Source organism: Barbus barbus (genome assembly GCF_936440315.1).
Source record: "Barbus barbus genome assembly, chromosome: 29".
NCBI classification, from domain to species: domain Eukaryota; kingdom Metazoa; phylum Chordata; class Actinopteri; order Cypriniformes; family Cyprinidae; genus Barbus; species Barbus barbus.
In genome coordinates this window covers 29,536,605-29,561,412 of record NC_136757.1, presented here as the reverse complement: position 1 = coordinate 29,561,412, position 24,808 = coordinate 29,536,605, and the positions used below count along the sequence as shown (strand labels likewise).

The 24,808-nt window shown below is 36.1% G+C and overlaps 1 protein-coding gene across 2 annotated transcripts in view; it reads left to right on the top strand.

Moving 5' to 3' along the window:
- Positions 1–24,808, top strand: part of LOC306849605 (F-box/LRR-repeat protein 17-like) — a 211,866-nt gene that overhangs the window by 107,596 nt on the left and 79,462 nt on the right. The window contains exon 8 of one of the 2 annotated variants that reach the window (XM_079384769.1): positions 2,157–2,663. The exons of the other annotated variant lie outside the window; for it this stretch is intronic. Coding sequence (XP_079240895.1) covers positions 2,157–2,160 — 4 coding nt within the window. The 3' untranslated portion in view covers positions 2,161–2,663. Of the gene's footprint in view, positions 1–2,156; positions 2,664–24,808 lie in introns of those variants that run through there. 2 annotated transcript variants of the gene reach the window in all.

Here is a 24,808-nt window from a genome sequence, read left to right as displayed (position 1 = left end):
ATAAATTTACGTTATATATTTTCTAATATAAATAAATATATACGTTATTATTTTTGTATAAATATATACAATATTATTTATTTTTTTAAATATACATTATTATTTAAATTTTAATTACATATAAGTAGAATAAATATATAAATATACGCATTATTTAAATTCTAAAATAAATAAATGTTCTAATATAAATAAATTCATTTAATATAAGTGAATATTACATACAGTTCTAACAAGGGATATGATGATTATTATTATTAAATATGATAATAATTTTATTATATATTTCTAAAGAATAACATAAATATATTAATAATTATTTATAATATATTATGAATAATATATATATATATATATATATATATATATATATATATATATATATATATATATATAAATATAAAAGGAATTAATAAATATGTAAACAATATAAATTTAAACATTTTATTAGTATATATTAACAAGTATATATATATATATATATATATATATATATATATATATATATATATATATATAGTATATTAATATATATTAACAAGTATGTTATATATTTTCTTTATTAATTTATAATGTTTTTTTTTTCATGTTAAGTAAAATATATATAATAGAATGTCAATTTATTACATCGGAAATATGTACTGTGTAATTATCTAGTAATTAATAATTATTGTTTGCATTAATATTTAAGATATTTAATTTGGCATTTTAAGGCCAATTCACACCGCACAGACACAAACTAGTCTGTTGGAGTTTGTTGGATGTGTGTTACCCCTGTTGGTGTTTGTTTTCACCCGACTGAACATGCTTAATCGGCTTCTGTTGGGTCGTGGAATGTCTGAGCAGTGTGTAAGGGTTTTTTCCAACAAACTCTGACGTGGCCACGGACCGTTTCTATAATGATGCGCATATTTCACTAAAAGCGTGCTTCACCCACGGCCTCTTTTGTTTTATTCAACGTTTTTTCAGGAGAAGAATGACACACAAAGACATTAATAACAGTAATTTTGATTGTGGTTACAGGATCATCAGTTTCGCCCCAATCAGACTTCCACCATCTACACCAGACGCGAGCGGCGCGGTGCGACGCAACAAAATACAAGAGAGGGTCTATTGATTATAATCAGTGACGCTGTCTATGCGGCGCGTGTAGACACGCTGTTACTTGACTCTCTGTGACTCGAAGTTTGTTGGTGTTTGTTGGGGCAGTGTGAACAGTTATTTTTAATAAAATTCTAAATCCAAAAGCCAACTTGAGCCAACTTGTTTGTTGGCGTTTGTCTGTGAATTGGCCTTTTTATATATAATGAAAAATGTGTGGGTTCAAACAAAAGCTGCTATCTTCTAAGTTTTGTATCAGATCCAGATGAAAATACCTGTAAATAAAAGCTGAAATGTTAATCTCTCATCTCATATTCATCTTTTGATGTCAAACCCAAATGTTTTCAGTCTACAGCAAAAATAAAGGAATTGGCCTCACTGTTCCAATACTTTTGGAGAGCACTGTATATGTGTGTGTGTGTCTATATAAAAAATAACAAATTAAATATCTTAAATATTATCACAAACAATAATTAATTAATAGATAATTATACATAAATTAACATTCTATTATATATATTTTACATACCACGAAAGAAAAAAGTGTGTGAGTGAGTGTGTGTGTGTGTGTGTGAGCGCGTTTTTGTGACTCATGAGGTCATACATTTGTATAATAACATGGGTATGACAGGTATTACAAGGTGAAGGTGATTTATGAGGATAGTGCCCCATGTCTCCACTACAGTATAAAAACCATTACGCCTATGGGATGTCCCCACTTTTCACTTTTTGTGTGTGTGTGTGTGTGTGTTTGCACACAGTGTACTTATTGACTTACAGCATCATAATGATGTGCGGCGCTGAATAATAACTGAAGATGCGCTGATGTTCTCCTGGGGAGGATCCTGATTATCAGTTTAACAATCAACATCACGAATCACCGTCCCGCCGGGGACACGATACGCACATGAATATTTATGTCTCATTATTGTTATCATAACTCACGGCTAATCAAACGCTCTCTGTGTGTCTCTCCATGTATCGTGACGGCGGCTGCTTCTTCACGGCTTCTTGACCTCTTCCTCCTCCTCCTCTTCTCCTCCTCCTCTTCTCCTCAGGTAAGAGAGCTTCAGATGCTTCAGTCTCGAGTGCAGCTCATATTCAGTCAGGATTGAGTCTCTCAGAGGTTTATCTCGTCAGATGGGGTTACAGGACTGTTTGGAGTTCATCACTCATTGAAAGTTCATGGATGATGATGATTGTGCTCTGATTCATTCAGACCTCAGGATGGTTTGGGCCTCATTTAGAGGGAGAACTATAATCGCTGATGGATCTCACTGGCTAAATATTGTGGGAAATGTGTAGATTGTGCTGGATGGAAAGTAGTAATGATGGCAGGTTTTTCTCATAATAATATTCATGTGTAACAATCATGGATGGATGAAGGGAATTTGAGATGAGATGAAGGTGTGGATCAATCTCTATGCTCAGCTCTTGGGTCGGATTCACTAAATATTCTTAAAAATAAAATTATTCCTTAATGCTATTTTTTTTTTTTCTAAAGACAAAACTTAAGAATTCCTAAAAAAAAACAAAAACATCAAAAACCTCTTACAGTTCCTTCCAAGAAAAAAAACTAATCCCCACAAGAAATATATTTAATTAATTTATATTATAACATAGCACTAGCCACTATTATTATCAGTGAGTCTTTATCAAGAAGCATTATACAATTACAATGTTGTTACGTGTTGCAGTAAGAATTAAATATAATATTATTTTAGATGTCATTTACGTTCTATATTATATATAGAGAACAGAGCATAACTGTTCTAAATAAAAAAATAATAAAGATATAAAACAATAGTTTATTATAATATAACAAAACAAATACTGTACATACATTTTGTTACACATTTAGTAAATTAATAAAATATAAATTATTTTAGATGTCAAATTTACAATCTATATTATATATTTTGCAGAACATGAATGTTAAAAAAAGAGTATAATATAATAGCAAATGAAAATATCAATATAAAATAATATAAATATGATGGTAATAATTCTAAAATTAAAATAATTCTAAAATAAAATGATAAAAACTTGATAAGACTTATTCAGGAACATAGTTTTTTTTATTATTTTTTTTTTTATGTATTTTAAGGCATTTCTTAATTTTTTTCTTAAGATTTTGATGAATCCGGCCCCTGGTGATGTTCTTTGGAGATACCTTGGTCTGTTTTTATCATTTTTAAGTAATGCACGATGGTTGTGTTTATATGTAACCTAATAATCCATTAATAAGAAGACTGATGGCCTTGATCTGACTGAAGTTTCAATCTGATAATCAAATAATCAGTTTATTAGTCAGATATTAGCATTGTAAACCTTTCAATAAGACTAGTTTATCAATCAGACTGAAAAATATCTATGCCATGATTCATATGTTTACATGCGTCTTATGTCTTATGAACGTGTCTGTTTATTCATTATTTGCTACAATAGTTTTTAGGTATTTTTAGATGTGTAATCAAGGCAAAAACACTCGAACACGGCGACTGTTGCACTTTGCATGCACGAAAATTTCATTTGGAGTAGAAGTAATGCGCATGTAAATGAATATATGCAAAGTCTAGGATGCATATGAAATGAGCATGTGAAATCAGATTGGATGCATTCAGATGAAATCAGTGTAGATGCGGGCAGAATGCTGTGTTAATCTGAACGTTTACAGACATCATCAGCTTTGACTAATTCTTTCCATGTGGAGTAATATGTGATCGTGTCAGACATGAGCTGACGGACTGATGTCTCTCGTCAGACGTGTGTCACATGCAGCTCTTCATCTGCTAATTAACACCACGTTATTGATCCGCAGCCAGCCTGACGCCTCCTCTGATCAATATTAATCATTCAATGTGGTGAAATAAAGCAACAAGTAGCAGAAGTGCTGTTAATATAGTTGTTGATTTATTGTTTGATACATGTGTCTCAATATGACTGCAGATGCATGTTTACACCAAATGTCTGACGAGAAACTGAATCAGTGTGAGTAACACAAAATCATTTATTCGGGAATTGTTTTGGATTTTTTTTTTTTTTACCATTTTTTATTTATTTAGTACAATTGTAATATAAATATAATTGTTTTTTTTAATTATTTAAATTAAATAATTATTTAATTATTTATTATAGTGCTGTCAAATGATTTATCACATATATATATATATATATATATATATATATTACTATGGTATTTATATATTTATATTCATAATTTATATCATATAAATATATTTAATATATAAACATAACATTTTTCTTAAATATATGCATGCATGTGTATTTATATACATAATAAATATACACAGTACACACACATATTATGGAAACAAATTTTTTTGGATATGATTAATCGCAATTTATCGGTTAAATTTATTTATTATTATTTCATTTATTAATTTAATTATTATTTGTGTGTGTGTGTGTGTGTATGTATACTGTATATAATATATAAATATATATATATATATATATATATATATATATATATATATATATATATTAATTGTTGTGAAAATTGTGATATACATTATATTATATATAATTTTACAGAGGAGTCATCAGGCTGAATTATGGACTGAATCAATGAACTCTTAGAAAGCAATGCAAATATATAGATTACTGGTTGTTGGTTAAGCTTCACGTTCACATTAGTGAAAGATGCTCGTCTGCTGCAATTTGGTTGCAATATATTGCATTAAACGAACATACATAGCAAAATTAATAATGGATCTTCTTGCAGGAAACACGAAATGGCTCTAGAATGATGTTCTTGAGAAAGCAGCGGATGACTTTGCTTTTGGCTTAATTTTTTCCCCCTCTCAACCATTTTTGGCACTTTGATCCCATTGGCTGTTGTGATGTGAATCACACGCGTGTTCGTCCAATCAGACGCGGGCAGCGTGCTAATCTAAGATGCAGAAAGTGCGTCCCTGCAGGTTTGGCCCGCGGTTGATCTCCTGACACACGTTCATGGCTGCGTTTGCTGTTTGAAGTGTGAGCGAGTGCTGGCAGAGCCGCGGCTCAGGAGCGCTGCCAAACGCCGTGTGTGTGTGTGTGTGTGTGTGTTAGCAAACACATAAAACCCTCTTCACCAGCTAAACGGAATTTAAAAAGCATTATTGTGTGTGTTTTCTGCATTCTAGTGTGGGATTCTGTACATCTTGCGCTACATGCATCTTTACTCTTTTTTCCACTTGTTCACAGTCATTTCTGGTTGAATAGTTAGTTTTATTTTGGTTTTAGTTAGTGAGCAGTCTGATTGAGTGGATCTTGTTCATCTGTTTCTATATAGTCCCTCTAGTTTTTCCAGATTCGTTGCTTGCCATTCTGCTTAATTTAGCTGTTTAACCACAAAATAATCATGCAATACTACTGTCAATGCACACATACAGAAAGTCACTTGTCAGACACTCTATAATGGTTAAATACACATGTCTTGGCTAGTAGTCACGTAAAATCGTAAATCTTTGGGAGAAAATCTGATATATATCCATGTATTAAATCCATGCATGAAGTCTTAAAGTGACCGCAGCCTAATAAACCTGCTGTTGTTCATGTTATTAAAACAACTGAATGTACTTCCATATATATATATATATTTTTTTTTCATTTAATAATAATTTTTTATTATTTTTCAGTAGGCCTTGTTACAATAGGGGAAAGTCGTGGCCTAATGGTTCGAGTCTCGGACTCGTAATCCAAAGGTTGCGGGTTCGAGTCCCCGGCCGGCAGGGATTGTAGGTGGGGGGAGTGAATGTCCAGCGCTCTCTCCACCCTCAATACCACGACTGAGGTGCCCTTGAGCAAGGCACCGAACCCCCAACTGCTCCCCGGGCGCCACAGCATAAATGCTGCCCACTGCTCCGGGTGTGTGTTCACGGTGTGTATGTGTGTGTGTGTGTGTGCATTTGTTCACTACTCACTGCTGTGTGTGTGCACTTGGATGGGTTAAACGCAGAGCACCAATTTCGAGTATGGGTCACCATACTTGACAATACGTCACGACTTTACTTTATACTAATATATTTTTAATCAACATTTTATTACAATTTGTATTTTTTTTTAATAGAATAATATTTTATTGGCTCTACAAAACAAGAACAGCAAACCCGAAGCTCTTTAAAAAAAATAAATTGCATTTTAAATGAAAATAGCCGCAGCCTAATAAACCTGCTGCTGATTCTGATGTTAAAGCTACTGAATGTAGTTTTGTGTATTTTTGCAATCCTAAGAATAAGAATGTTTATATTAAATACGTGTATAGTCTTCCAGTGGAGTGTTTTAGTTCAGATGAACTGTGAAACAGCCTCAGATCTCATCTTTTCTCCGGTCGGCGTGTGAAGCGAGTGTCGGGAATGAATGAAGCCAATGAATGAGTCAGAGCAAATTATTTTATGTAATTATTTATTTTAGTTAGTTCTAGATTTTAATGATTTTTAAAATTGTAATGATTTTTTATTATATTTATTTTGCGAAACATGAGGTGGTGTCTAAACAAATATTTAAAAATGTATATATTTTTAAGTTTATTTGTTTTGATTATTTTTTTTTTCTTTCTTGATTTTCATGTTTTTTTATATTTATTTATTTATTTATATATTTTTTTTTTATTTTACAAAACTGCTGAGTTTTTTGCCTAACAAGTATTTTTGTAAATTATTTATATTTAGATTTAAATTATTTTATGTTCACCAAAGAAATATTTTAGATTTAGTATAAGAAGTTTAGGTGTAAAGTGTATCACAGTAGACTATTTATTTATTTATTTAGCAATTATATAAGCTATTATAGGCTATCCATTATATATTTATTTCTGCATACATTTCTGCATTAATTAAAGTTTAAGATTTAATAACTAACACAATTGTTATTTTAATGCAGTATATTATTGTTAATAATAATGACAATAGTACCATTAATAATAATAATAATAATAGAACAAATTATTTCTGTTATTTTTATTTAATAATCTTGTTAATTATTATAATTGTTAATAATAATCTATTCTAATATATAAATGTTCTAGATAGTGTTGCATTTGTTCTTCTTAAATGTTTATGATATGTTGCCAATAATAATACACTTAATTCAAAGCAGACAGTGAGCAAATTATCAACAGCATATTAATTTCTTCTTTATCATTTTACATTAATAATTCTTTTATTGTCTAATTTTCGAAGAAAGTCTTAAAGAATCATTTGTCAGTGATGATACCGATTCATTGCTGTCTGTAACAGTTCATTGAATCTGTTATGAACAAATGAATTGTACGCCCACCATATTCTCATCAGATATGAATTATCTTATAATTAATTGCATGTGTAAATGAGGAACTCATATTGCATGTAATTTATGAAGAAGCAGCAATAATCATTTGCTTGTGTCCTTCTGAACTCATACAGCGGCTGCAAAAAGTATTTGGCCACCTCAGTCACATATAAACATGAATTAAATAAAAAATATCACAAGCACACTTTACAAGTTCAAGATTCAAGATTCAAGAGTTTTATTTGTCACATACACAATTATACAGAGTATAACCAGCAGTGAAATTATACAATGCAATTATAAAGTATACAAATATTAAGAGAAGGAAAGTAGAAAAAAAATAAAAAAAATAAAATAAAAGAATAAAATAAAAAGATAGATAAAAAATATAAATATAAATGTGCAGGTAAGTATGTTGTTGACTTAAATAGTACTAAGAGGAATGTGCAAAAAAGTTGTACAGGGTATATAATAGCAGCAATATGAGGTAGAGAAAAATTATGAATAGCTTATTGATATGGTGATATTTACATGGAGTCAAGTGATGTTATGACACAGAGTTAGAGTTTAGGAGCCTGATGGCCTGGGGGAAGAAGCTCCTCCTAAGTCTCTCAGTTTTTGCCATCAGGCTACAGAAGCGCTTACCAGATGGAAGCAAAGTGAATAGCTGGTTATCAGGGTGATTTGAGTCCTTGATTATTTTGACAGCTCTATTTTTGCAGCGTTTGAGGTAGATGTCCTGCAGAGAGGGGAGAGCAGACCCTGAGATGCGCTCAGCTAAGCGCACAGCTCTCTGTAGTGCTTTGCAGTCCTGATTGGAGCTGTTTCCATACCACACTGAGAGTCAATACACTTTCTATGGTCCCTGAATAGAAAGTTTTCAGGATTGCTGGTGAGACCCTGAATTTCCTCAGCTGTCGCAGATGGTACAGTCTTTGCATGGCTTTCTTAACCTGTGTTTGGATGTGTGTAGTCCAAGTCAGGTTCTCAGAGATGTTTACACCGAGGTACTTGAAGCTACTCACCCTCTCCACAGGGGTCCCACTGATCATAAGAGGAGTGTAGGGCTGCTGCTGTCTCTTCCTGAAGTCCATGATCAGCTCTTTAGTTTTGCTCACATTCAGTGAGAGACAGTTGTCCTGGCACCATGATGTGAGTCTCTCTACCTCGTCCAAGTATGCGGTCTCATCGTTGTTGGAGATGAGGCCCAGAACCACAGTATCATCAGCGAATTTGACAATAGATGTGGAGCTGTGAGAGGACACGCAGTCATGCGTGTAGAGAGAGTAGAGCAGGGGACTCAGGACACAGCCCTGTGGGGCTCCTATGTTCAGAGTGATGGAGTTTGAGGTGAACTGGCCAACTTTCACCACTTGAGGTCTGCCGGTGAGGAAGTCTTGAATCCAGTCACAGAGTGAGGAGTTTAGGCCGAGGTCTGTGAGTTTAGAAGCCAGCTTGATGGGGACTATAGTGTTGAAAGCTGAGCTATAGTCAATGAATAGCAGCCTTACATAATTTCCATTGTTGCTATCCAAGTGTGTGAGGGAAGAGTGGAGAACGTGAGAAATGGCATCGTCCGTGGATCTGTTTGGGCGATAGGCAAACTGAAGAGGGTCCAGAGTATCAGGGATGGAGGAGCAAATGTGGCTCTTTACAAGTCTCTCAAAAACCTTCATGACTATAGATGTGAGGGCAACTGGGCGATAGTCATTCAGGCAAGAGGGTTTATTGTTCTTTGGCACAGGGATAATGATGGATTTTTTGAATGAGGTGGGAACCACGGCGGTAGCAAGGGACTCATTAAAGATAGAAGTGAGCAAACCAGCGAGCTGATCGGCGCAGGACCTCAGAACACGGCCGGTTATCCCATCAGGTCCGGCTGCTTTCCTGACGTTCACTTTCTTTAGCGCCCTCCGAACCTCATCCTCCGACACGGTGATTACAGGATCATCGCTGCTCTGCCTGTTGCTTCCAGACGCGCCGTAGAAGATGTTTAACTCGTCGGCCAGCAACGGATCTGCTCTCACCTCCGCGGAGGATTTGTTTCCGAAGTCACAGATGGTCCTCAGTCCCTGCCACATCCGTCGAGAGTCGTTGAGCTGGAAATGAGACTCAATTCTCTCTCTGTATCTGTGTTTGGCGGCTCTTACTGCGCGTCGGAGAGCATAGCACGATGCTTTGTACTCGCTCGTATTCCCAGACAGAAGAGCCTCATTGTAAGCGGCGGTGCGTGTGTTAACCGCGGCATGGATTGATCTGTCCACCCACGGTTTCTGATTGGAGAATGTCCTTATCGTTATTGTTTCTGTAGCTTGCTCGGTTAGCGTGTTTACGAAGCTTAATGCTACATCCGTGAACTCGCTGACGTCAGAAGAACTCGCCCGGAACATGTCCCAGTCGACGTCATCAAGCGCCGCCTGCAGCATAGTCTCTGAGTGGGAGGACCAGCGCGTCACTACTCTCTGCACCGGAGGTTCCTGAACGAGCCTTTGTTTGTATCTCGGTGTTAGAAAGATGGCGGCATGGTCCGATTTGCCAAAAGCCGGTAGTGAGCGGGCTTTGTAGGCATCCTTGAACTGAGTGTAGCAATGATCCAGTGTGTTTGGTCCTCTAGTTGGACAGGATACATGTTGATAAAAGTTCGGCATGACCTGCTTGAGGTTGGCTTTGTTAAAGTCCCCCGCGATGATGAAGGCAGCGTCAGGATGTTTGTTAATGTGGCCGCTGAGCACATCGTGAAGCTTAGACAAAGCCAAGCCAGTGTCCGCCTGTGGTGGAATGTACACAGCAGTAACAATGATCGATGAAAACTCCCGGGGCAGATAAAATGGGCGGCAGATTATGGAAAGATGTTCCAGATGAGGCGAGCAGGAACGCGACAGAATGGAGATATTCCTGGGGTCACACCATTTCTTGTTGATCATGAAACATACTCCTCCACCCCTGGATTTACCGGCCTCTGCTGTTCTGTCCGTCCGAAAGACAGAGAAGTTATCACTCGGCATTACAGCAGTGTCCGGGACCGAGGACGAAAGCCACGTTTCTGACAAACAAAGGATGTTACAGTCCCTAATGTCCCGTTGGAAACTAATCCTGGCTCTAAGATCGTCCATCTTATTCTCCAAGGATTGGACATTAGCGAGGAGAATGCTTGGGAGAGGAGGACTGTGAGCCCTTTTCCTGAGTCTGACTCGAATTCCAGCGCGCTTCCCGCGGTGTTTCTTGATCCGTCGCCTCGGGGGGGTGTTGTTTATCTCCGCGTTCCGAAGAATCTCCAGAGGCCACGCAGGATTCGTGGATAAAGTGTCCTGAAACAGGTTGGTGTAGCGGTTTCCAATGTCCAAAAGTGTTTCTATGTTGTAGGTGATCAGTGCCGACGTGAGATGTGTAAAAAGAGAAAGTAAAACTAAGTAAAAAAGAAGGTAGAAGCAAATTCTCAGTGGAGCGAACCTAACGGCGTCCGAACACAGCGGCGCCATCTTGGTCGCCGCTGTGTTAGATGTGTCTCTGTCTTTCTTGTAAGTGTGCTTGTGCTCTTCAGGTGATTCAGTGAGTTTGTGCAGCATCTGTATGAGCTTTATTGGTCTGTGTGTGTGTTTGAGAGCTGCTTTCACTGCATGCACACACCATTGCGCTTGTCTGAAGGTCACTGAGTGTCTTTCAGTGAACAGTTTCTTCTCTTAATTAGTGAAGAACTGCAGACGTGTCCTGCTGGGCTTTTTACGCCGGGCTAATGGCGCTCTTAACCCTGGACTGACCAGGGTTTCACACCAGTAAATCTGAGTTTGTGGAGTCGATAGTGAAGCCGTTCAGAGTTTGAATGTTGCAGCGAGTTGTTTAGCAGCAGGCGACCAATCAGCAGCCACCTCAGTGATGAGCTCATTAAATATTCATGTGCTCTGTGAGTTATGGTAACGTTCATGTGCGGCGTTTGCATTCAAAGCGTGATAGCAAACGCTCACGATGACACCAGAGAACATTGCATTCACATTAAATAAAGTTGATCTGTTTACTGACTTGTACAGAGAAAAATAGAAATGCACAATATATCACATATGGATCATTATTAGTGTTTAAAATCTAAATTGTATCTAGATATTTAATTGCTCATGCTTGTTTAGATCACAATTTGGAAAAGTCAGAATTCTGAGATTCAAAGTGGCAATTACCTTTTTGATTATTTTGAAGTGTGTGTGTGTGAGCGAGTGTGTGTGTTTGTGTGAGAGAGTGTGAAGGTGTGTGTGTGTTTGTGTGTGTCTGTCTGTGTGTGTGAGAGAGAGTGTGAGCGAGTGTGTGTGTGTGTGTGTGTGAGCGAGCGAGTGAGCATGTGAGAGAGTGTGTGTGTGTGTGTGTGTGTGTGTGTGAGAACGTGTGAGCGAGTGTGTGTGTGTGTGTGTGTTTGTGTGAGAGGTTGTGTGTGTTTGTGAGCGAGTGTGCTTATGTGTGAGCGAGCGAGTGTGTGTGTGTGTGTGTGTGTGTGAGAGGTTGTGTGTGTTTGTGAGCGAGTGTGCTTGTGTGAGAGAGAGTGTGTGTGTGTGTGTGTTGTGGTGATTACTCTTGATTGGCTCCCCAGTGAACTTCAGGAATAATGCAGCTGATCTGATCTGATGTTCTCGTCACACACTGATCCTGGAGCAGAAACTGCTGAAATATTAATGTGCTTTCTCTCAGATCTCTCAGAGGTTCCTCCTCCGTCTACAGCTGTAGTGTAGTGTAGAAACCTACTACAGCATTATTGTGAATTAAACACGAGCACCATAAACACATGGATTTGCTCTGACAGCGGTGTTTGATTCAGTCATGTTTAAGTCACCAGTGCTTTTACTCAGATTTAAGGTTGAGACCCCAGTAAGAAACCACCCAGAGCGTCACAACAGGTAAACACTTACGTTTTATTCATGAACGCACCTGTCTAGTTCTCCTTAATTGTCTCCAGCAGCTGAGCTTCATATATTTGAGATGCTCATTTTTTCATATCAGTATATTATTATGATTTCTGAAGATCATGTGACACTGAAGACTGGAGTAATGATGCTGAAAATACAGCTGCAGATCACAGAAATACATTACAGTTTAACAAATATTAAGTTAAACAGCTGTTTAAAAATTCTACATTTTACAGTATTTTTGATTAAATAAATACAGCCTTTATGAGCAGAAGAGACTTCTTTCACAAACATAAAAAAATCCAACCCCAAACTTTTGAATGGTATTGTAAATCCAAACCAAATATTAACGTTATTTCAGATCCTGCATGCATGGTAGCGTTTGCATTTGTTTGCGTTCTCCTCACTTGATAGACATTACATTTTTTCTGCTGCATTGAAATACTCTTTCATAGCATTATAGCCCCTCTCTTGTGATGCTGTGACTCTGGCTGAAATAATCATAATGTAACCGCAAACGGAGCTTCACAAGACTGGACTCCAGGTCTGGCTGATGTCAGGAGCCGCAGTAAAGCCTGTATTGTTGTTTTCGTGGCAGTGTTGTGTTTGTAACGTGTTTCTCTGAGACTCCAGCTGAAGGACGTTCTGGATTATGAGGAGCTCGTCTCAAGATGTGCAGATGAGACGAGAGGCTGTTGGTGTTTCCCCAGACTCGTGTCAGTGTTTGTTTACCCGCGGCTCTTTCTGCCGTCAGCCCGACTGTGTCACAGAATAGACAATATTCCAAAGACATGAAGAACATGCAGCCGTATTATTATGACGGTGATCCTAGATTGAATTCACACTGGAAAAATATGTGGTGTAGAAAAAGTTTCCCTCAGAAATTGCTAGTAAATTTCACGGTTATTGCAAAGTGACTCATTGAATTAAACTATGTTGAAGTTGAAAGACTGAAATGGTATTTAGTAATCTTTGCTTTATTTACGACTTTGAAAAATGTTTTTTCTTGTTTGTGTTCAGGGACACTAACTTTTAAACTTCAACATTTAATCACTCTTAAGTGGTTTTGTGAACTTCATACTTCAGGAATTTTTCAGACTGAGTTTTTTTATTTTTTATAAAAAGTTAATGATTGATTAAAACAATGTTACATTTTACAATAATTGATTAAGTAAAGATGAATTATTAAGATAAAGATGAATTATTTTAGCTGCATCATAAATAACTAAATAAATGTCTAAATTATTATTAATCAAATATTTGATTAATTATTATTAATTATACCATTGATTAATTATTAGTAATATTTATTTATTAATTTATTGACAATTAATTAATAAATAAATAGCAAAATAAATTATTACATTTAAATTACTAAATGAATGAATAATTAAATGGATAGATTTTATTAAATTATTACTTAATAAATGGATCTATTTATTCATTCATTCGTCATACTCATTTATTTATTCAGTAATGTGTTTATTAAATTATTAAATGATGTGTAAATTCTTAAATTACTAAATACATAAATGAAATTATTACATTTATTTCTTAAATTATTAAAAAATAAACAAATAAATAAAAATCATGTATTCATTGACTTAAATGAAATGACTAAATTAATGAATAAATATATCACAGCACAATAAATACATTTGAATTTGGTTAAATTATTAGAATATGAACTTAATCTCAGCTCTCTGATAGAATTTCATCATTCAAACTCTTAAAATCAACTGCAGTAACATTTACGTGCTGAACTGTGATTTTAATATTTAATAGTTGAATAGCTGAAGGTTAAGAATGCTACTCATCTGAAGCATTTCCTTTCTGAAAAGGAGTGAATTAGTAAAGGCTTCTTTGTGCAGCGACTGAATTAAACTCCTCATTTCAGAAGTATTCCTTAAAGTGAGACTCTGCGGCCGTAACAGAAGAATCAGTTTGCAGAAGTGGAATCGGTTCGTTTGTGAAGTGATCTACAGAAACTCAATTAAAGCCGAATCTTTCATGGCAGATCACTTTCTCTCCCAAGCCAGAAATCAATTGACTTCACTCCCAGAATGCAGTGAAACTGGAATTAAACGACACACACGCACACTCATACACACACACACACACACACACACACACACACACACACACAGGTCTGTGTATTCCAGCATAATTCTGTCTTTGCATATTTAGCGCTTCATTCAGAAATAGACGTGCTGTTTGTGTCTGGTGTCTTTAATTTATTTAGATGAAATTGTGCATTTTGTCCTGCTGTGAAATAATTTGCCATTTTCGGCCACTTTTGAAAACTCTGTGTGTGTTTGTGAACTTGTTTATGCTACGTTGTGGGGACCAAATAGGATAGTAAGACCTGTGTTCCCCATGAGGAAATAGTAAAATAGTATAATAGTAAAAATGATTAAGAATAGTAAATGATGTTTATCTGAAAGAGTAAGAATGCAAACAGGTTTTCTGTAAGGGGGTAGGTTTAGGGGACAGAAAATATCTTTTGGTCAGTATAAAAGTAATAGAAGTCTGTGGAAAGTCTCCATAATTCACAGAAACAAACGTGTGTGTGTGTGTGTGTGTGTGTGTGTGTGTGAGGAACAGGAAACCAGCATAGGCTCACATGACTTCTCCTGAAGTGACATCATGTAATAATCAACATCACCAGCATCAGGGTTCAAGATGTGTTAAGCTCCATGTACAGCTCCAGTTTCACTACTGATTAAAAGTGTTTTTTGTTATTGTTTTTTTCTTTTTGTTTTTTAAAGAAATTAATACTTTCATTCATCAAGGATGCATTTAAATTGATATAAATTGATCAAAAGTGCCAGTAAAGACATTTATAATGCTATGAAAGAATTCTATTTTAAATATATGCTGTTCTTTTGAACTTTCTGTTTATCAGTGTATCCTGAAAAATAAAATGTGTCTTGACGTTTTATCCTACTCCTCAGATTGTCCTAGCCGGGCTTACTGTGTATGCGCTCGTCAATATTGAGTGCTTTTTCTGACGCTGAACAACAATATTTACTGTATTTGCTTTACTGTAAGGGTAGGGTTAAGGTTGTGGTAGGCGTAGACGTTAATAAACCATAATTTGACAGGTAACGTTTTCGTTGTCGAACTGTACTAGCTACTGTTTTAATGGGAGGTAGCAAAATCTAACAGGGTCGCACAAATCAACAGAACAAAATGTATCACGGTTTCCAAAAAAATATTGTGCAGCACAGCTGTGTTCAACATTGATAATAATCAGAAATGTTTGTTGATCAGTAAATCAGTATATTATTATGATTTCTGAAGATCATGTGACACTGAAGACTGGAGTAATGATGCTGAAAATACAGCTGCAGATCACAGAAATAAATTACACTTTAACACATATTCACAGAGAAAACAGCGGTTTTAAATTAGAATAATATTTCACAATTTTTACTGTATTTTTGATCATATAGCTTAACTCATATTTAATGAATGACCTGAGGACGTTTGCTTGGGCTTTTTGAGATGTTATGATGCTCTCGTCACAGATTATCATCTCTTGTCCTTCTCCACAATGTTGCATGTATCAGTTCCTTCCGGTTGAAGTCTTGCATGTAAATATTTGCGGTTTGTCTATAATCCGTTGAAATCTCCTCAGTCGCACACAGGGGTGCTGGGAGCTGAATACAGATGGAGAGGCGTCTCGTTCTCTTCAGCTGACCTCAGATCAGTTTTGATGGTCACCTGGCAGCTGGTTTTGGTTGATAAAGTCTGAGGAACAGCTCCTGGATCAGATGTACTTCATGTATAATGATGCTCAAGTTTGAATTAGTCATGGTCCTTGTGACCTCAGCGAGGATTGGGAAAGATTTGGTGGCTTCTACTCTCATTCTGAAATTATTAACACTTTTTTTGTGATTGGTGTACGAACATCATATGCCCTGGCAACCAGCCAGGAGACCATTGCAACTGCACAGCAACACCCTGTCAATCTTGTAGCCAGAAGTCAAGTCACCTTTATTTATATAGCGCTTTTAACAATGTAAATTGTGTCAAAGCAACTGCACAATATCAAAAAAGGAAAATAGTGTGTCAATAATGTAAAATGAAAAGATAAAAAAAAAGATTTTCAGTTAAAGGCATTTCATTATTGAATTCAGTGATGTCATCATCCAGCTCAGTTCAGTTTAAATGGTGTCTTTGCAATCAGGTCGACGATATCGCTGGAAATGAAGTAGACCATAGCAACTACCCAGAAGACCATAGCAATTACACAGCAACACCCTGTCAATCTTGTAGCAGCACCCTAGCAACTACCCAGAAGACCATACTACAGTACATAGCAACACTCTGGCAACCATTCATGCAATCACTCTTGCAATGCCCTGGAAACCAACTAGAACACCATAGCAGCTGCATAACTACACTCTGGCAACCACCCACAGTATTCTAGCAACCACATAGCAACACCTCATAACATCATAACCACATAGCAGGACTCTGGCAATGCCTTGGAAACCAACCAGAACGCCATAGCAACTGCATAGCAACACTCTACAACCACCCAGAACTAGAAACCACCCACAACACCCTATCAATCTTATAGCAACACACTGGCTGTCACCCACAACACCATAGTAACCACATAGCAACACCCTAGCAACCACCACCCAGATAATCATAGCAACTACATTGCAAAACTCTGGCAACCACCTGCAATAGCCTGGCAAACGCATAGCAGCTGCACAGCAACACTCTGGCAACCACCCAGTAAACCATAGCAAGCACATAGCAACACCCTGGCAACCAGACAGAACATCATAGCAACGCCCTGGCAACCAGCCAGAATACCATAGCAACTGCATAGCAACACCCAGCAACTGCAGCCATTACTAGCATCTGCATATCAACACCCTAGCAACCATTCAGAACACAAATGCAACCTCATAGCAAATCTCTGACAACTACTCGTTTCCATTCTAGAATGTGATTCCTTCGTGACTAAATTGTTTGAGCAGACAGAAAACTTCCTATGGTGTGATGCACTAAAGTTAATCTAGAACCGATTTCAGTGGCATTTTATAGTTACTATGCTTGCAGTTTTATGACCTTGTATTATTTGAGAGACTATTAAGGATATTTGTACTTTAAAAAAAGGATTTTCTCAAAAGTGAAGACACTACTGGCAAATCCATAGTTTTTTTCATGCACTTGTAAGTTTAGAGTTTTTGGGCTATTTGGCTTTCCATTACGTGTTGATTTAGACTAGTGGAAAGACAACATCACAGTTAAGTGTTAACGTCACAAAACTGTACAGTTCTTAAAAGTAATCAGTCAGCTGGGGAAGTATGGTGAAATATATTACTTGTTGTTTACCCTGTTTACCTGTTGTGTCTTGCGTAAAAAACATGGTGAGCAGTCAGTGCACCTCAAATACACACTTTCCCTTACAGAAAACCTGACAGAAGTTGATTTCAGACACATTATGTAGGAACAGACATGTATTCTCTGAACAGCTGAAGGCTGTTTTCTGCGGCTGTGATCACAGACATTTAAAGTCTCCTTCAGGACGCGTGTGAATGTCTCCAGGTATCTCAGTATCTCAAACATTATTTATTTGAACAATGTGAGAAACAGAACACTTAGAAAGAGACTTTATTGTAATTACCAATGAATGCAATCACTAGTAGCTCTGTGCATGTGTGTGCCTCGCTTAGGTGTGATTATTACAATCGTTATCGTAATTAGTATTGCTGATATTTACACTCCAGCAATTAACACCATTCAGTGGCTTTGCTAATGCGTGTGATTCGTTCTGCTCTGTGTTAATAACTGAAATGATATTGACAGTATTTTCACTTTGCAGTCATTTACTTTTGTAAAATATGAGGAAGGTGTTTTTGTCCTGAAACGCAGAGAGTTTGAGAGATTTCCCTTCTGTGTTCCAGTCATCATGTAGAACAAATCTGAGCAAAGCGAGCCGGAATTGAAAAGCTCTGCCTTGCGTCAGGCTGGAATTAGTTTATTAGCATCTTAGAAAATCGACTTTTAAATCCATTTTTAGTGGGAAATTACTTTCCGGGGAAAGATACTTTATACGCTTTTGATGATAAGTCAGAGGGTGGATTTCAATGCGCTTTGGGACGCGTCTGTTCAAAATAAGCGCTTATTTTCAATTGTGCAATAAAAGCATATTTTCCTTCAAATAAGACACAATTTAGAGCAGATCCCTGGCTTGATTTTTAGTCTGAGAGGCACGGATCTAGAGTCTGATGCTGCACACAAACCCGGAAACAGGACTGATGAATCACTGTGTCCTTACATCACCTTACAGCACTACAACACCCTAGCAACCACATAGCAGCACTTCAGCAACCAGCCAGAAGATCATAGCATCTGCTTAGTAACGCCCTGGCAACCACCCAGAATACCCTAACAACTGCACAGCAACACCCTAGAAACCATCCACAACACCATATCAGCCTTATAGCAACACCTGACAATCACAGACAACACCATAGCAGCCAGAAGACCATAGCAGTCATTTAGTAACACCCTGGCAACCACCCAGAACACCATCACAACTGCTTAGTAATGCTCTGACAACCACCCACAACACCGTAGCAACTGCAAATCAGCACCCCGGGAACCACCCACATCACCCTATCAGCCTTATAGCAACACCTGGCAATCACTGACAACACCATAGCAACCACTACACAATAGACCTTAGCAACACCCTGGCAACCATTTAAATCATTAAATGTTTAAATCGTCCCTTAAAATTTACTTTTTTAGGGTAGCTTTTATGTGATTACTTTGTGTTTCATTGTATTGGCCTTGTATTGTTTTATTTGTTTTTTACTGCCTGTACTCTTGTGTGTATCTTTTTTACTTCATATTTTTATTTGTATGTAAAGCGCTTTGAGATGCTACTTTTAAAGGCGCTATATAAAATAGTTTATTATTATTATTATAACCACCCACAGCACCATAGCAACTGCACAGCAACACACTGGAAACCACCCACAACACCATAGCAACCACTACCCAGTAGACCTTAAAAACACCCTGGAAACCACCCACAACACCATAGCAACTGCACAGCAACACCCTGCAAACCACCCACGACACCCTAGCAGCCTTATAGCAACACCTGACATTCACTGACAACACCATAGTAATGCCCTAGCAACCACTCACAACACCATAGCAATGACACAGCAACACCCTAGCAACCACCACCCAGAAGACCATAGCAACTGCTTAGCAACGCCCTAGCAACCACCACCCAAAAGATGGTGCAACTGCAAAGCAACACCCTGGAAACCAACCACAACACCACTGGAACACCCTAGCAACCACCACCCTGAAGACTGTAACAACTCCCTAGCAACACTATGCCAACCACCCACAGAACCCTAGTAACTGCATAGCAACCCCCCAGCATCACAGCATGAACGATGAATGACTGTGTGAGTTTGAGTGAATTATATTAGCACATCATGCTAAAATATTCTTCATTATGTGTGTTTTGAGGATTATAATTGTCACGTCTCCAGGGAAAAGGCCTTCAGATTGTTGTTTTCAAATTAATTTCTCTGAATGGTTCTCTTTCTGGCCGTATAGGGTGATGTAAGAGTTCAGGACAGACTCCTGCAGGTAGAAACAACAGCGTTCCTGTTCAAGACATTTCAGGGCTTTTACAGTCGTGACGCACGTCGTTCTGCATGCTGGCTGCAATATTTATATTTTGGCTGAAACAAGGTTTTATTGCCCATAAAAATGCAAGCTTTCATTGGACAACAAACCCGAGTTTTCAAGCGTATGCTATCTTGTACTTTTTCTTTTTTTTTTATTTTATTCTTATAATTTTATTTATTTGTTTATTTGTTTATTTATATCTTGTAGGTTTTAGATGACATGTTTTAGGTTTTTTTGTTGTTTAGTTTAGTTTTTAGTATTAGTTTATTAGCATAAGTGCTTCATCTGTGTATGTTATTCTTGCACTTTATTTTATTATATTATTTCTTGATTTGATTTGGGTTTCAGGTTTTGATTTAAGTGTTTGTTTCAGGTTTAGCTTTGTTTCTAGTTTCCATTTGAAGCATCAGTGCTTCGTGTGTGTGTGTGTGTGTGTGTATCTGAACTCATCCCGTCTGACTCCTCCTCATGTAAATCCTCTCTGAGCTCATTTATATTTATGTTTATTTATATCATCATCACTGTCTGTCTGTTCCAGCTTGACTGGTGTTTAGTCAGTGAACGGCTGTGCATTATAGTCACAGATGGAGTGTTTTATTTGAGGCGGATCAAGTGGGCGGGTCACTGACTGACTGCTCTTGATGTCATCATATTGAACTGAGATTCATGAATATTAATTAGGTCATGCTGACATTGCTAGGGAACTTTACTGGACTGTCCATTAAAGTGACCTAATTAATATTCATGAGGCAGTCCTTCACAATAGGCTGTGTAAATATGCTTGTTGTCTTCAATACATCAGACTTGCTTTACGCTTGATTATTTATTTTTAATTTAACGTTTTACTTGGATAAAAAAAGTTAGTCTGTACTTGTATGTATTTGTATTTGCATTGTACTTGAATGAGAGGAAGAAGCAGAACTTTATTCTTCAAGCACTGTCATTCTTCAAGAAAAACATCATAGCAGGATGATTATGAAGCTAATAATAGTCATGTAGTTCATGATCTTCATCATGACTGAGGTGGAGCTGTTTTTCAGTGAAGCAGCTGCTGTAACAGTGATATAAATACACAGAGACGTGGGTTTCTTTAGCATGTCATATTTCAGACCACTAACTAGTGTGCAGCGGTTTCTGTGTCTGTCTGAGGTCATGTGACCGTGTTTTTATAAGCCCACCTCAATCATTTTAAAGACCCTCAAACGCTTCATTATTTCAATCCATGCAGTCATTTTTACATCTGTCTGCTGAAATGTTTGGATCAAATAACTGAGGACTGAAGTAAAAGCCTGCAGGTGTGGAAACGGACACGCTGACCTTTGCAGGGAAATATTGAATGGAGCTCAATTCTTCAAAATGCACATTTTAATCAGATCAGTAGTGTTTATTGTAGATTCAGAAACATGGATATTTCAAATGATATCTGTTCTTGGACTTTTTTTTTTTTTTTTAATCTTTGCATCATGATCCTCTGTAATGCAGTGACTTGATATATATATGTATATATGTTGATTGTGGGAATATGTGGATGGATTCTGGTGGTGAAATGCACAGAAATGTTTGATGCTTTTTTAAATTTCTTTGCTTTTCATGCATGGAAAATCTTAAAATGGATAGAAACACTCATTCTTGGTAATTGCATCAGCTCAGCTATAAAATATGTAGATATAAAATAGGATTTTTGTCACTTGAAATAAAAGAATAATGAAATATTAGAATAATGAAATATTAGAAAAGTCTTTTTATTTCCACTAGTTGACAAATAAATATTTATAACTTCAAGCTGAAGAACTAAAATAAAAAACAAACTAAAAGCTAATAAAAAAACAAAATATATATATATGTATGTATATATATATATATATATATATATATATATATATATATATATATATATATATATATATATGTATATATATATGTATATATAATATAACTAAAATCTAAAATAGTAGAGTACTAAAATAACTAAATAAAAATTATAAAAATACAACAAAATTACTGACACATTTAGATAAGATGAAAATGAAGATGGAAAATATCAAATTCAAAATATTAACAAAAACTATAATAGTATATAAGTGATACTAAAATGACTAAATACTAACAAAAAATACTAAAATAACTAAATAAATGACAAAAACAGAAACAATATTTGGAAAACATTTATTAAAATTAAAATCAAACCTAATTTAATTCAGGACTAATTTACTAATTTAAAATATTTACAAAAACTGTAATATTATATCAGTAATACTAAAAGAGATGAACACTAAAATAAAAGAAATACTAAATAACTAAATAAAATTGACAAAAACACATGACCAAATTGCTAAACTAATTACTAAAATTAAAATATAAAAATAAAATTTAAAATATGAACAAAAACTAGTATATCACTGATACTAAAATAACTCAAAATGAAAAAAAATATATATAACTAAATAAAAATAACAAAAAACTTTGAAATTAGAGTGAAAGCAGTATAGTAAGTATAAAAATAAAATCTAATTTAGAATACGAGTAAAAGCTATGATAGTATATCAGTGAGAGTAAAATAACACTAATGTTTGTGTTTCCAGTGCTCATGCCATATGTCAGCGCTGTAGATACTGTAATGGGATCATTGAGATTATTTTCTCTAATCCTTTAAATCCGTTATGTTGAGCAGCAGAGGAACCTGCAGAGAGCATTAAACCGTCCCCGTCTGGATCATCCATCGTGTGTGTGATTCATGTGCTTATGGATGTGCGTTTGCGCTTGAGTCAGATCATCATATCTGAAGATGATAATGCAACAGTGAGCCACTAACCATGATGATGAAGTGTTTTCATGAGTAAACAGATTCATTTAGTGTGATGTGAGATTCAGTTTCCTGCTGCTAAGGAGCTAAATTAACATGTTTATTCAGTGTTTTTTTTGTTTGGGTTTGTTGAGAGATTGAATAATTTGTGAAAATCAATGACAAATCAGGAGTTTCTCTCTCATTTACAGCCGTTATATGGGAAACTGAACTAAATATTTACCGTAGTCAACATTTGAAGTGGATCAAAACCTTTCATCAAAGTTGTCCTAAAACTAAAACAATACCCGTTCTTGTCTTAGGACAACTTTGATTAACTTTTTTGATCCATTTCAAATGTTGACTACTGTATATCAAGTGTGTTTCTTTCTTTCTTTTTATCGAAGGTTTTCTGAAGTGCCGCTGTTTGTAACATTAATAAATAAACCAGTGGTGACTTTTACATTTATGAAAATTAATTTAATTAGTTTAGTTTGTCAATCACGACCATTGTTTAGTGATTCAATCAGTTCTTTAACACTTAAACTCAGTGTTCAGTTTTTTGACTCAGGCCAATAAGAAATGTAGTTTAATTATTGTTTAATTATTGAGCATCATCTAGCAAAAAAATCTAAATATTGAGAAAATCTCCTTTAAAGTTGTTCAAATGAAGTTCTTAGCAATGCATATTACTAATCAAAAATGAAGTTTTGATATATTTATGGCAGGAAATTTACTAAATATCTTCATGAAACATGATCTTAATATCCTAATGATTTTTGGCATAAAAGAAAAATCAATCATTTTTACCCATACAATGCATTTTTGGCTATTGCTACCAATATACCCAGAGACTTAAGACTGCTTTTGTGGTACAGGGTCACTTATACGTATGTAATAATTATTATAACAATAACAAAACTTAATGAGCAATAAAAAATGACAATATAATAATAATAATTGCATAATAAATATATAATGTTTTATCCAATTTTAGTATTATTATTATTTGGCTAGGCACAGTGGGATTCTGAGCACAGTTGTTTAGTGGTGATTTGTTTGGGTTTCCAGTGGATTTAGCAGGTTGTTCTGGGAAGCCGTTCGGATCAGGATTGTTAGTGTGAGCGCAGAGAGTGTCAGTGAGTTTCAGCGTGTAATTAGTCTACTGTCATTGCAGTGGAAAAGCTCTTTTAAAGCCATGGATTGAGCAAACGGAGCTCTTAGACGTGTTACTCATCGGGTCAGAGTTTAGTGAGTGTTGAGCGGTGAATGTGACTGTGTTTGACCGCCTGCTGATCTCCGGTCAGTCACAGCCGCTCTGACAGCTCCAGTCAAGACTCCGTTATTAAGGGCCACTTACTGGAAGTGTGAACGGATGAGTGTTTTGGCAGAAGTCTTCAGATCTCAGTGAGCTGGTTTTGTATAAAATATATCAACTTATATTCAAGGACTGTTGGGGTGCTTTATTTATTTGTTTATGCATTATGCAGAATGTCGGTGTGTGAAATTGTATGATCACGAGTCACAAGCTCAGACACAAGAATGGCTTTAACATTTCTGAATGACTGTTATTTAAATTTGAAAGTGTTGGGAAAAAACAAACAAACAAATGCTGTTTATGGGCCATAAATAGTTTGGATGATTGTGGGGATGGATGACTGGATGATTGGATGGATGATGATTTTAATGGTTTGATGTATGATTTGAATGAATGGGTGGTTGAATGGCTGGATGATGGTTTGTCGGATGGATGGATGGATGGATGAATGTGTGGTTGAATGGATAGGATGATGGTTTGATGGATGGATGGATGGATGGATGAATGAATGAATGGGTGGTTGAATGGATGGATGGATGAATGGGTGGTTGAATGGATGGATGATGGTTTGTTGGATGGATGGATGGATGGATGAATGGGTGGTTGAATGGATGGATGATGGTTTGTTGGATGGATGGATGGATGGATGAATGGGTGGTTGAATGGATGGATGATGGTTTGTTGGATGGATGGATGGATGGATGAATGGGTGGTTGAATGGCTGGATGATGGTTTGTCGGATGGATGGATGGATGGATGAAT